The 14891-nt window shown below is 42.0% G+C and overlaps 1 protein-coding gene across 1 annotated transcript in view; it reads right to left on the bottom strand.

Annotated features, from left to right (window-relative positions):
- Nucleotides 1-2134: 2134 nt before the first annotated feature.
- LOC150068248 (olfactory receptor 7D4-like) overlaps nt 2135-14891 on the bottom strand; it is a 101326-nt gene continuing 88569 nt past the window's right edge. The window contains exons 2-3 of the mRNA XM_090354465.1: nt 2521-2671; nt 2135-2292 (exon numbers count right to left, since the gene is read on the bottom strand). Coding sequence (XP_090210591.1) covers nt 2135-2292; nt 2521-2671 — 309 coding nt within the window. The remainder of the gene's footprint in view (nt 2293-2520; nt 2672-14891) is intronic.

Below are 14891 nucleotides of genomic sequence, written 5' to 3'. Positions count from 1 at the left end.
CTCTGCAAGGAGTTTAGACAACTTACTAAATACCTGAAAGAGAATATTTTGTTCAGGGGCAGCTATTAAAATATCAGCCATATAGTGAAAAATTCTAACAATGGGAAATTGCCGTCTCACAGGGGAAAGAACTGTGTCAACATATAGTTGGCATATTGTAGGGCTATTGGCCATCCCTTGCGGAAGAACTCTCCACTGATAACGTACATCAGGTTGTTCATGATTAACAGAGGGCAAGGTAAAGGCAAAACGTTCTCTATTCCGAGGGTGCAGGGGAATAGAAAAGAAACAGTCCTTAATATCAATAGATATAATGGGCCACTTTTGGGGCAAAGCAGAAAGTAGCGGAAGGCCGCGCTGGACTGACCCTAATATTTGCATTTGAGCATTAATGGCTCTAAGGTCATGTAATAATCTCCACTTGCCTGAGGCCTTTTTGATAACAAAAATAGGGGTGTTCCATGGGGAAACAGAAGGTTCTACATGTTCCTGTACCAATTGAGTTATAGCCTCCAGTTTTTCTTGGGACAGGGGCCACTGAGGCACCCACACCGCTTTATTTGTTAACCAGGGTATGGGTGTTGGACCAGCGGAGGCTAAACTTTCAGTGACCCCCAAGAAAAACCCAAACCTCGTTTATCTTTGTTGGCAACTGGCTCTACAGGGGCATGTCGGCCCTGTAAATGTTTTCCTAATCCACCAGTATGGACAAAACCCTGATTTCTCATTATAGTTTGTGCCATTGAAGAGTAATCAGTGGTTAGAATTAAACCCATTTGCTGTTGGATATCCCGGCCCCACAAATTAACTGGGACCTGGAAGACAAACGGCTGAATTTTTCCCTTTTGACCTTCCTTCGTGGACCAGGTCAGCTGTTTTGTGCTGACCCGAGGAGTATCTGCATAACCTAAGCCTTGCAGGGTTTGTGAAGAAAATTGTAGGGGCCATGTCTTTGGCCATTGAGTTATTTGGATGATACTCCGGTCAGCCCCCGTGTCCACCAGACCACTAAAGGTCCTACCTTCAATTGTTAATGTTAACATGGGACGGTTATTTAAGGCCATGGACAAACAGACAAGGTCTGCTCCCGAGGTACTCATATCTCTTTCTTTTTCTTGTCTAGGGGAAATTTGATGATGGGAAGGCACCAAAATTAATTGGGCAATTCGATCTCCAGGGGCCACCGAAATGGCTCCTCGAGAGACTGAACAGAGGACTTGGATGGCTCCCATGTAATTAGGGTCGACAACCCCGGGGAACACCACAAGGCTTTTCATAGTGTTAGAGGCATGTCCCAACACTATCCCCACCATTTTTTCAGGTAGGGGGCCCATTAGGTCAGTTGCTATGAGCTGAGCCCCCATGTCCCCAGTTAAGACCATTCTGGCGGTGGCATAGAGGTCCAACCCTGCAGATCCTGCGGTTGCTCTGCGGGAACAAATGGCTGTTTGAAATGATAAGTTTCCTGGCACTGGATCCCCTGATTTTGCGGGCCCTGGGGCAGCGGGCCCCTCCGCCCGTTTTTTGGCTCCAAGGCCTGAGGTTGTTGAATAGGCTGTCCATTTACATCTTTAACTGATCTGCACTCATTTGCCCAATGTTTTCCCTTTTTGCATCGTGGACAAAGTCCCGGTTCGCGGGGGGGTCTCTGCTTTGAATATTTTAAATTGGGACACTGCTTTTTAAAATGTCCTGGCTTTTGACAGTTGAAACATAATCCTGAATTAATTCTAGTGGTCGCAGCTACCGCGGCGACAATTTTATCCAAGCTCACAGGGGCTCCCACCTCCCGGCAGGCCCTAATCCAATCTTGTAAGGGCTTATCTTTTACAGGAATTATAGCCTTTTGGCATTCAGGGAGGCTTTGTTCAAAAATAATTTGTTGAATTAAGAGCATGTGATCCTCTGGGTCCCCGAACAATTTATCTGCAGTTTCTAGGACTCGCCCAACAAAATCTGTAAAGGGCTCGGTAGGTCCTTGAACAACTTTGGTAAGGTTACCACGGCATTCCCCCTGACTGGCAAGAGATTTCCAAGCCGTGTAAAAACTATTATTAATCTGTTGATAAACCTCATTGGGGTACCCAGTCTGGTCCGCGGCATAGGGGCCTTTTCCTAATAACATTTCGGCTGATCAATTGGGGTGGCCTGCCAGTGTATTTTCCCTATGTCGGTTAGCGGCCAAATCTGCTGCAGAAGCACAATAATCAAGGTACTGGCCATGCATCAAACAGGAACGTCCGACCTCATACCAGTCCGTTGGAGTCATGCTGGTGGTCTGCAATCGACGAACTAGGGCAATGGTGTAGTTTGCAGAATGGCCATAATTTTGTACAGCGGCCATGAGATCCTTTAAAGCTCTGTAAGAAACTGGCTCAAAAACTCTGTCCAGTAATGGGATTTTCAAAAACAGGAAAAGCAGAGGCCAACCGAGACCAGGTGCTGGCCTTGATAAAGGAACTTCCCTTTTTTGGGGGTAGGGAGGCGGGGCAGAGGGGGCAGGGCGGGAAACGTCCTGACCACTCCCTGCGCCTAATTCCCCCCAGGGGCCATATCTGTCTGCCTCATACATGGCAGCTTGTCCTTCTAGTTCTTCCTCTTCATCTGAGCTTAGTTCCTCCGGGGACCCTTCCTCCTCATTTCCTGTCCTTCGGTCTGCCTCCTCTGCATCCTGTTCATGAAAAGTCAGGGCTGAGAATTGGTTATTATCCTGAAACCTTTTTTCCTCTTGTTTTCTCTTTCCTCTTCCTTCCTCCTGCACCATACTTTGTGAGGGCTGCAGTCCCTCAATTTTTTCCCTTTTCCTTTCGGGTTTCTTTTGTTTATTTTCCTTTTTATTTTTTACTTTACCTTTGGGCCCTACTACCTCTCCCTCCTTATATGAAGATTCTGAAGGACTATCCTGATGCTTAATTAATGCCTTCCCCCCTTCCCTAAACACAAACCACAGAAGAAGAACAATGGGAAGCACCCAGATAGGGACTTGCCAGAACCACATACCTAGGAGAGAGTCCTCTTCACGGGTCAAGTTCTGGATCCTCTTCGGCCCCTCCGCAGGTCCCGGGTTTCTGCACCAGTTGCGGCGCCCGACACCCCTGACCTGCAGGGAAGAACGGACACCACCCGAGGACCCTTCTTGTATCACGCTTTATTGAAGAGCAACTTGATTGAAGGGAGAGCTGAAGCAGAGGGGCCCTGGGCAGGGAAATGCAACTGCTTATACAAGCCCAAGGAACACGGGGCTCTCTACCATTGGCTGCTCTGTTGCTAAGGCCGTTTTGAGACTCATACAGACTGAAGAGCAACTTGATACTCAGTAACGAGCAAAGGCCCCACACTCACATACCAAATAAGTTACAAGGAGCGAGGCAGGAAACAGGCGCCATCCGGCTCCCCACAAGGCGGCAGTTTTTACCTGGGCTGCAGACCTCCCGGACCCGATGTGTTTGTCTCTCTTCTATTTTTTCCAGTCGCTGCCCCCTATTTCAGGAACCCCAATTTACTGCCGGTAGGCCCCAGCAAGTGGCGCCCGAACAGGGACCCTGAAAATCTGGGACGAAGGTGGAGGACCCCGCTGTGGTGAGTGATGCATCGTAGGACTATTAGGAGAGGATTTTAAGAGAGTGAGAGAGCGGGAGGCTGTATTGTCCAGAGTAAAAATTATGGGTCAAGTTAATAGCTATAGGTCATATGTACCGATCTTAACAGGCCTACTTGAAGCCCATGGAACGTAGGTGGAAAAAGGGGTGCTTCAGAGCTTCCTACAGTTTGTCAAGGAGGCATGCCTGAGATCTATAGAGGAGGTATTCCTAAAAACCTGGCAGCGAATAGGAAAAGGAATTCAAGATTATTATAATGTATATGGCCCCGAAAAGACCTCAATAGAGGCTATTAATGTATGGAATTTAGTAAGTGAATACATAAATCCTCAACATGAGAATGCTGAACTTAATCTTGAATTAAGGGAAATTTATGAATTAAAGGACCCTTCTGAAAAACCTGAGGCTGAGCCATATGCCGCAGCCCAAGAGAGTCTAAATGAGATCTTGAAAAGGGAACAACAACCAGTAGATATTGAGTATCAGAATTCAGATTTGAATATCAAGGAGGAAAGTTATGATGAGCCAATGGAGGACCGGATAGCTACGATGGAGAAGAACTTAAAAGAAATCCTACATCTTCTATCGAAAATGGGGATAGAGCAGAGAGCCCCCCCAGAAGTAGGAAATAAATATGACCCTCAGGCCACTATGGTGTCTGATTCTAAACCATACCCCTCACACCCACTGCCTCCGGCTGCAGCCTTACGGTATTGTATGCCCAAATGACTGGAAGCGGCTTGCCAGAGCATGCCTTAGTGCAGGAGAGTACTTATTATGGGAGACAGAGTTCACTGCACAGTGTCGGGCTAAAATTGAAACAAATAGGTCTAAGAACCTGCCTTACACTTTTGATCAGTTGTTAGGAGAGGGAACCTATAAAAACACCGAAGATCAATTGGGTTATGTGAAGGAAGCCTATTCACAAATAAATGCTGCAGCGAAAGAGGCTTGGAAAAGGTTACATAATTCCAATCGTACAAAAAATTTAGTAGAAGTTAAACAGGGACCGAATGAACCTTATCTAGAACCTTTGTCTCCATTAATAGAGACTGCAGACCGCCTAGTACAAGATGAGAACGTAAGGAAGATTATAGTTAGACACATAGCCTATAAAAATGCCAACGCCGACTGTCAGGCGGCTATCAGACCCCATAGGAATAAGGGAGGAATCACGAACTTTATTTCACTGTGTGCTGATTTGGACCCTCCCATGTACAAGGCCTCACTTTAGCCTCTGCTCCTCAAGGAAAGACTGTTACTAAATTTCTAAAATATAGAGGTCAGCGGCATTCTCGGGCTGCTAGACCCCAGGGTGTTGCTTCTCTTGTGGACAAATAGGACATTGGATGGCGCAATGCCCACGCCAGTCCAAGTTAGAGAAAGAAACATCACCTGGCACATGTCCACGCTGTGGTAAAGGGAAACACTGGGCTAAAGATTGCAAGTCAGCAACAAATCGCAATGGCCACCCGTTTTCGGGAAACTGGAGAAGGGGCCAGCCCCTGGCCCCACAAAACTATGGGGCAGTCCCTCCCTCTTCTCAGCCACAAGTACATCTTCTAACAGCCCCCCAAAATCAGTCTCCAGCCTCTTCCGTGCCACCCCAGGCAGTTCAGGATTGGACCTCTGTTCCTCCACCTGCTCAGTATTGACCCCAGAGATGGGGATACCACATCTCCCCACGGGGGTCTTTGGCCCCCTTCCCCCGGGAGTGGCTGGAATGCTGTTAGGGCGAAGTAGCTCAGCCCTTAAAGGGATACAAATTACACCTGGCATAATTGACCAGAATTTTACTGGAGAAATTACGGTTATGGCCTCTGCCCCCAGACATGTAATATCGATCCCAGGAGGACAAAAAATAGCACAGCTAGTGCTTGTGCCTTTACCTCCCGGGGAGACTGCTAATTCCCCATGTGGACAGATCTTCTGATATCTATTGGGTACAAAGCATAAAACAAGAGAGGCCTGAGATGAGTATATTTATATAAGAAAAGCCCTTTAAAGGAATATTAGACACTGGAGCAGATGTGTCTGTGATATCTAAAAAACATTGGCTAGCCCAATGGCCCCTAATAACCTCTATGACTTCCCTACAGGGGATTGGGTATGCAACTGACCCACAGCAGAGCAGTGCGATCCTTGTTTGGAGAGATGAGGAAGGGCACTCTGGTCATTTTCAGCCATTTGTCCTGGATCATCTGCCAATTAATTTATGGGGTCGTGATGTCATGGAAAAAATGGGAGTGTATATGTTTAGTCCTAGTGCTGAATTTACTAAGCAGCTGCTTGATCAAGGCCTCCTCCCTTCTGGGGGACTAGGCCAAGCAGCACAGGGAGGGCCAGAGCCACTCCAACCCCAGTCTCGCTCACAGAGACAAGGATAAGGGTATTGTGGAGCAAGCTAATGGATTACTAAAACATCAAATTTTTAAGATAAATATAGGGGAATTGTATTCTGCTACCCCTGTGAATATACTTAATCATGCTTTATTTGTTTTAAATTTTTTGAATTTGGATTTAAATAATTTATCTGCTGCTCAGCAATTCTGGGAAAAAAGAGAGCAGCGTACTTTTGTCTTAGTAAAGTGGAAGGATCCCCTAACTGGTGCTTGGCACGGACCCGATCCTGCTCTAAACTGGGGTCGAGGGCATGTATGTGTTTTTTCACAAGGAGAAAATGACGCCTGCTGGCTGCCTGAACGCTGCGTTCGGACTGTGGAGAGTGACAGTGGCCATCAAAGCAGCGACTCACTGGGACTACACCCCCAACCCTCCAGTTGTGCATCCTGCGATGTGGGAAGGACCTGAGTTATTTGTGCATGTCAATTGGGACTGCTACTGATCCACTTGTTCAACACATTCATATAAGCTGTGTTTCTCCTCCTTTTACTATTATGTAGGGACCTTTTAACATATTCATTGACTCTACACAATTTAATATGTGACAATTGTTCTTTTACAGATTGTATACTATTGAGATAAAGGATTGTTCTTTTTATTTTGTCTTTACCATCCCTCTTCTTAACAACCTTTTTTGTAAAAGATGCCAAGGTTAAAAGCAAAGGCCTCCATAGGTAAGTAGAAGTCAGCCGACCCCCTGTATGTCTGTATTTGTTTTGTTTTGTTTTATGCAAAGTTGCATATGGAAGAATAAAAGCCTTCGTTTAGACAGAATAATTCTTAAGATATAGAACCCTACAGCACCGAGCTCAACTGAAAAATCACGTCTCCATTACACTGGATCAAAGAACTCGTAGTAAAACCACATTCACTGAAGTGGTATATGCAAGAATAAAAGACAACGTTTAGACCGAAAAATTCTTAGCAGACAGATCCATTCAGACCAAGTTCAACGCAAATATCCAGTCTCCATTGTACTAGATCAAAGACTTTGAATAAGAGAAAGCAGATGCACGGAAGTTGTATAGGGAAGAATAACATATCCAGTTCAGACAGAACAATTCTTAGCAGGTCATCAATGCAGAAGGAAGTTCAATGCAAAAATTCAGTCTCCACTGTAGTGGATCAAAGACTGCAACGAAATAAAATCAGATACTTGAAGTTGCATACGGATGAATAAAAGACCCTTTTTAGACAAAACAATCCTTTGCAGATAGAACAATGCAGGAGGATGTTCAATACAAAAATTCAGACTCCATTTTATTGGATCAAAAACGTTGAGAAGTAAAACCAGACACACTGATTTTGCATATGGACTAATAAAAGCCCTCATTTAGATAGAGCAATTTTTTTGATTGTATGATTTTTTTTCATATATTTTTATTGTAATTAATAGAAGGGTTACATGATATTTGCCAGATAAATGGTGCATTAATTCGCATACATTGATACCCTTTCACATGTCTTGGTCCCCATTTCCCTCCCCCTGCCCCACCCTTCATCTTGTTTTCCCCCATTCCCTATCCAATTTCAGAAAATCAAATACAAATATATCCGATATATCAGGTAACAAAGTGAGATAGTGTAACAATATGACATAACCAAGGGACAGCAGAAGTGATGAGAGATAACATAGTACCTTAAGAACAACAATCATTAATTATATGGCTTATGTTTACATCATATTTAAATGACAATTTTAACAAACAATTGTGAAAGGAGGGAATCTCTAATTACAATCTCTGGGACTTACCATTTAGAACTTAATCAAAATTAGGCTAACAGTTTGTATGTCATAGAAACATATGAATTCATGAAATAAAACATTGTAACAATAGAGCCATAAGTTTTTATGTCTATATAGTTATGCTTGTATTTCCATTACCATGTCCATAGCTTTGGGTATGCAGTTATTGATTTCGCGCTCTTGTACTCTTTAGATTTAATAACAGCATATTAAGGATACCATGCGCCTTTTGTTCCTTAGGCCTTGACTTGTCTCACTCAACATGATTCGCTCTAGATTCATCCACTTCCCTGCAAATGGCATTATTTTATCTTGTCTGTTGGCTATGTAGAATTCCATTGTGTATATATACCACATTTTCTGTATCCATTCATCTGCAGTAGGGCATCTGCATTGTTTCCATCGCCTGGCTATTGTGAATAGTTCAGAGATGAACATAGCTGAGCAGGTGTCTTTATAATATCCTGGGTCATGCTGTTCAGGATAGATGCCCAGAAGTGGTATGGTGGGATCGCAGGGAGGGTCTATTTTCAGTTCATTAAGAAACATTCACACTGCTTTCCAGAGTGGCTGAACTAGCTTACAATCCCACCAGCAGGGCAGTAGGGTTCCTTTTTCTCCACAACCCTGCCAGCAACTGTCATTGTCTGAGTTCAAAATCTTGGCCATTCTTGTTGGGGTTAGGTGGTATCCTAGGGTTGTTTTTATTTGCATTTCCTTTATGACCATACATGATGAACATTTTCTCATGTTTTTCTGCCATTTTAATCTCTTCTTCTGATAGGTCTCTTTTTAGTTCCCTTGCCCGTTTAGTGAATGGTATTGGGTTTTTGGGGGATTAATTTCTTGAATTCCCTGTATATATTGGATGTTAAGCATTTGTCAGATATAGTATTGGTGAATATCTTTTCCCAGTTGGTTGGCTGTCTCTCTACTTTTGCAACTATGTTTTTATCTGTACAGAAAATTTTTATTTTGAGAGTCTCTCTCCAATCTGTTGTGACCCTGGGATTCTTTTCAGGAATCTGTTGCCTGTGCCTATGAATTCCAGTGTCTCTCCTACTTTATCATGTAGCAGTTTCACAGTTTCCAGTGTGACGTTGAGGTCTTTGATCCACTTTGAGTTAATGCTTGTGCATGGCGAAAGGCTAGGGTCAATTTTTAGTTTTCTGCATGTGGCTGCCCAGTTTTGCCAGCACCAATAATTGAATAGACTGTGTTTGTTCCACTGTGTATCTTTAGCTCCTTTGTCAAATACAAGTTGCCTATAGTTACGTGGTTCAATTTCTGGGTCTTCTATTCTGTTCCCTGATCTTCTGGTCTGTTTTTGTGCCAGTACCAAGCAGTTTTTGTTATTATGGCTCTATAGTAGAGTTTGAAGTTTGGTATTGTAATACCACCAGCATTTCTCTTTTTGCCTAGAATTGTTTTGGCTGTTCTAGGTCTTTTCTTATTCCATATGAATCTTTGGATTATATCTTCAATTTCTGTAAACAATGCCTTTGGGATTTTGATGGGGTTTGCATTAAATTTGTATATAACTCCAGGAGGATGGTCAACACAAAAAACTGGAAGCTCAACGCAATCATTCAGGCTCCATTATACTGGATCAAAGACCTCAAAGAAGTTAAAGCACATACACTAAAGTTGCATATGGAAGAATCAAAGACCCCAGTTAGACAGAACTATTCTTTTTTTTAGCTTTTAAAATAATTTAATTTACATCATGTATGAAAAATATAAATCAAAACTTCCCATCTTTTATATAAATGACAATTATTACATGGCAAGTGTATATCATTATGTACAGTGGACTCAGCTGAATGAGGTAAGTAAAATATTTTTCATAAGCATTGATTATAAAAATGAAAACAAAATTATAGTTGCCAAATTTTCAACATTCACCTCAGAAAACCATACACATAATGGTAGGGGAAAAAAGACTTCAGGTGTGGAACTAAAATGGAATTTCTAAAAATTGCAGTCAACTTGCTTTTCATTTAAATTTTATTGTAAATTTTATGTACAGGTGGGTTACAGTTACATAATTAAGATAATGAGAACATTGCTTTGAAAATAGTGTTACCTACTCCTTCATTTTCTCACCATTTTCCCTCTCTCAGTGCCCTCCCTAGTTATAAAGTTCATTTTCAGCATATTGTCTAGTGAGTATCTGTTGAATTGGTTCACTCTTGGTTATACTGTTTCTGTGGTTCCCTTTTCCTTCCCCACATCAGATAAATTTACATTCAAAACAAAGAGTACAGAAATCAAAAACAGTGACAACTGGGAACAAACCAAAGGAAAGATGAAATAAAAAATAAAAACATATTAAGTAACCTAAGTAAGGCAGACCCAAAGGAACATAGGCTCAGTGGTTTCTCTCATTGGCAATAATTAGTACACATCTAGGACTCTTCTAGCAGAGGATTACAATAGCACAAAACCTAGATTCATGAGGTCACGTAGGATGAGACTAAATGAAAAGATCTCTAGGTTAGGGAAACAAGAGCTTTATCTTTTGTGATAGTTGTTCTTAATGTACTATGTTATTTCTCTACTCCTTTGTTGCCCTTTGGTTAATCTCATATTCTTACTATACTTGACTGTGTTCCCTGGTGTATTGTATATACGTTGGATTATTTGAAATAGGAAAGGGAAGGGGTCTAAAAACCCACTAACATGGAAGGGGTGGTGAAGGAAACAAATGCCTAATAGTGTGAAACATGTCTTTTGTAAAAAAGCTGGTTTAGTCTATGCATAGATGACAAGATGAAAAGTATGACTAATTATAGGCTATACAGGAAGGCAATTCCATGTTACAAACCCTTTGGACAATTCACAGACAATTCATAAAGGAAATACCTAGAATATCAGTGTATTGAATGGGGGACTAGAAGGAAGGATTGAATCCCATGGAATCAGTGAACAAACAGTGGAAAAGTTTCTCACAATATTCAATATGCATGTACAAGACAAAGTGTGTCTACTAATGTTTCTGTTGGTGGATGGAGAGGAGGAGTATTTTGGATGTTTGGTTTTTTTCATATCTTTTTATTGTAATTAATAGAAGGGTTACAGTATATTCACCAGAAAGAAGGTGCATTAATTCACATACATTGATACCTTTTTTATGCCTTGGTCCCCATTTCTCTCCCCACCACCCCCAACCCTCATCTTGTTTTCCTGCCTTCCCTATCCACTTAGAAATAACCAAATACCAATGTGTCCAATATATCAGATAACAATGTGAGATACTCTAACAATATGAGATAACCAAGGGACAACAAAAGAGATGAGAGATAACATAGTACATAAGGGAAAACAATCACTCATTATATGGATTTTGTTTCTATATCCTAGGTGTCCTTTCATTAAGTGTCATACTATATTGCCTTATGTATCAAGCTTCTGCTCTATTGCAAAGCTCTGCTAGGAGAGACCAAGGTTTCTACTGATTATGAAGATGAGGGAAACCATTGAGCCTATCTTCCTTTGAGTCTGGCTTCACTTAATATGATTTTTTCTAAGTCTTTCCATTTCCTAACAAATGGGGCGATGTCATTCTTTCTGAAAGCAGCATAGAATTCCATTGTGTACAAATACCACATCTTGTTGATCCACTCATCAACTGAGGGACATCTAAGTTGGTTCCATATATTTACTATGGTAAATAGTGCTGCAATGAACATTGTTGTGCTGGTGGATTTAGTATGCCCTTGTTTCTGGACAATTGGGTAAATGCCTAGTAGTGGAATTGCTGGGTCATAGGGGAGCTCTATGTTTAGTCTTTTGAGGCACTGCCATACTGCTTTCCATAGTGTTTGAACGAGTTTGCACTCCCACCAACAGTGTGGAAGTGATCCCTCCTGGGCACAACCCCTCCAGCATCGGTTGTTATTAGTTTTCTTGATCCTGGCCATTCTAACTAGAGTGAGGTGCAATTTTAGAGTTGTTCTGATTTGCATTTCTTTTATGACCAGAGATGTTGAGCTTTTCTTCATGTGTTAGTGTTTTGGGTCAGGAAAAAAATAAAAAATGAATTTCCTTGCTATTTAACATAGAAAATATTAAATACACTCTTCCACATGACAGAAGGTTCACTGGCATGTAGAATATGGTTCAAATAAATGAAACTGCCTAAAATAAATCATATGAAAAGTGTGTCTCATCGTTTATAGTTTTGAAGTATGGGGAGGCTCTGTGTGTCCTGATGTCACTTCTGGAATCTGCTATAGCATACCACCATGTGCATTTAACCGGAATTTCTAAATAAAATTTTGCATTTCACATGAGTCATTGATGAGAGTTAAATATACATTACATTCTGTTTTTAACATTTTTTGTGCCAGTCCTTGTGGTTGAACTCAGGGATTAGACACTGCCCATGAGTTTTGTGGCTCAAGTCCAGTGCTCCACTCCTTGAGCCACAGTGCCACTTCCAGCCCTTGCTGAGTAGTCTATTGGAGATCAGAGTCTCACAGACTTTCCTGCCCATGCTGGCTTAACCTGATCTTCACTCACAGCATCCTGTGTAGCTAGGATCACAGATGGGAGCCAACAGTGCAGCCTCGGTTCAGAGATATTAATTCTTCACTTGTTTTTAGACAGAACTTTCCATTTAAGACATTCGTGTACATGTACAATGCATCCTAAAGCCAATCACACCTTCCAAACTTCTCCCTCTCCCTCTTCCCCAACATAAACATTAATATCCACACTTCCTCTTATGCATGAACACTAAGTATTGTAAAAAAATTCTCCACTGTCTGTTCACTGATTCCATGTGATCCATTCCTTCTTGGTAGTCCCCTATTCAAGACACTGATATTCTAGATATTTCCTTTATGAATTGTCTGGGAACTGTCCAAAGGGATTGCAACGCAGAATAGCCTTCCTGTATAGCCTATAATTATCCATACTTTGCATCATGTCATCTATGCATAGACTAGACCAGCTTTGTTTATCAAAGGACATGCTTCAAAATTATTCTTTCAGGCCTTTGTTCCTCACCCGCCATCCATGTTAGTGGGTCCTTACAGATGATTTGCTCGGCACCAGTTTGGCAAATTGGGAGCTCTGTGAATTGTGCATCCACATTACCAGCCAGTCCCCTGACATCTTCCTAAATATCTCCAATGCAATATTAGCCCCAGTTGGAAATTCTCCTGTGTTGCCCTATTCATGTGAGGACTGAGCCTGAGGTTTTCATACACTTCAGGCATGGAACAATCTTTTCATCTGTACTTCATGGACATGACCCAACAGAGAAGCAACGCAACCAAGTGTGTAGTGAGTGTACCACACTATTCATACAAGTGTGTTTTCTGCAAGCTTCCTGGTGATTTAGAGTTTTCCTTCTTCTCTCAATATACAGTGAAATGTCTTAACTAAAGAGCAAACAACTTCAAGTACTGCTTCTGCATAATGAAGACAAGCCAGAAACTTGGAATTCTGTTAGAGGAGATCAAGGAAGAGCAGTAGTGAAGAATGTAAGTTATTACATTTTTCCGCTGCAGCTCACAGGAATCTTACATACAATTTCTTATTGTTTTCCTATAGGCTGCCTTGTTATCTAATAGAATATGACTGAAAAACTATTCATATGGAAATGGTGGTAGATGGTTGGTGTATACTGTCACCGAATATTTAACATTGGAAAGTGATTTGTGAAAGACCTTGTGAGTTCTCATCTCTCATTAACGACCAGGAAATCAAAAGTAGAGTTTCTTACTCAACTGGTTGAGCTTTCCTTTGGGGAGGAAAACCTCAAGGCCTGTACCCACGCCCAGGTCAAAATCCTAGGATCCAGACAGAGAGAGAGAGAGAGAGAGAGAGAGAGAGAGAGAGAGAGAGAGAGAGAGAGAGAGAGAGAGAGAGAGAGAGAGAGAGAGACACAGACAGAGACACAGACAGAGACAGAGAGACAGAGACAGAGAGAGAGAAAGAGAGAAATTGGGGAAAGCAAGGATGCAGAAATCTAGAAGCATTCAAACACATTGGAAGAAAATGAATTTCAGAGATTAAACAAAATCTGCTGTGAATTACGCTGCAGTGAAGAATAATCTGTATTTTCTCTGATCAGAAAACACTGCCAATAATGTTCTAACATAGTTGAGTATCTACCATGAATATACAAATTGGAATATATGAGACATAAAACAATCTAGGATTATTGGGTTTGTCACAACTGAAAAGTGTGGAACAGAATATCGATATCAAGTATACATATTTGAGTTCAAAATCATTGTGGAATTCTGACTTCTTCATTTTGTATTGTTCTCTCTTTATATCAAAGGACTCCAATTAATGCAGAGTAGTGCAATCTAACACACATCTCAGAATTTTACCTCCTGGGACTCTCAGATGACCCTGAGTTACAACCCTTGCTTTTTGGGCTCTTTCTGTCCATGTACCTGATCACTGTGCTCGGAAATCTGCTCATCATCCTGGCTGTCACCTCTGACTCCCACCTCCACACCCCCATGTACTTCTTCCTCTCCATCTTCTCCTTAGCTGACATTGGCTTCACCTCCACCACAGTCCCCAAGATGCTGGTGGACATCCAGACTCACAGCAGAGCCATGTCCTACGTGGGTGCCTCATCCAGGTGTCTGTTTTTCTCACTTTGGTTGTATGGATGTTTTGCTTCTTAGTGTGATGGCCTATGACCTCTTTGTGGCCATCTGTCACCCCCGAATTAGCCTCTCATCATGAACCCTCGTCTCTGTGTCTTCTGGATTCTGCTGTCATTTGTCACCAGCTTCTTGGATGGACAGCTGCATGAATGGATGACATTACAGATGACCGATTTCAAGGAAGTAGAAATTCCGAGTTTCTTCTGTGACCCTTCTCAAGTCCTGGAACTTTCCTGTAAGCACACACTCATTAATAATTTATTTAAATACATTATTGCTCCCATTTATGGTTTCCTTCCTATCTTAGGAAACCTTTTCTCTTACTACAAGATTATTTTTTCAGTGCTGAGAATGTCCTGTTCAAGTGGGAAGTACAAAGCCTTCTCCACATGTGGCTCTCACCTGTCTGTGGTCTGCTTATTCTTTGGGACCTCAGTGGGGATCTACTTTGAGTCAGCTCTGTCACATTCTCCCAGGGACAGTGCTGTGTCCTCAGCAATGTAC

Source organism: Megascapheus bottae, chromosome 1, assembly GCF_031878675.1.
Source record: "Megascapheus bottae isolate mThoBot1 chromosome 1, mThoBot2.hap1, whole genome shotgun sequence".
Taxonomy (NCBI): domain Eukaryota; kingdom Metazoa; phylum Chordata; class Mammalia; order Rodentia; family Geomyidae; genus Megascapheus; species Megascapheus bottae.
Note: the sequence above shows the minus strand (reverse complement) of the source record. Positions and strands in the feature narration are given on the sequence as shown.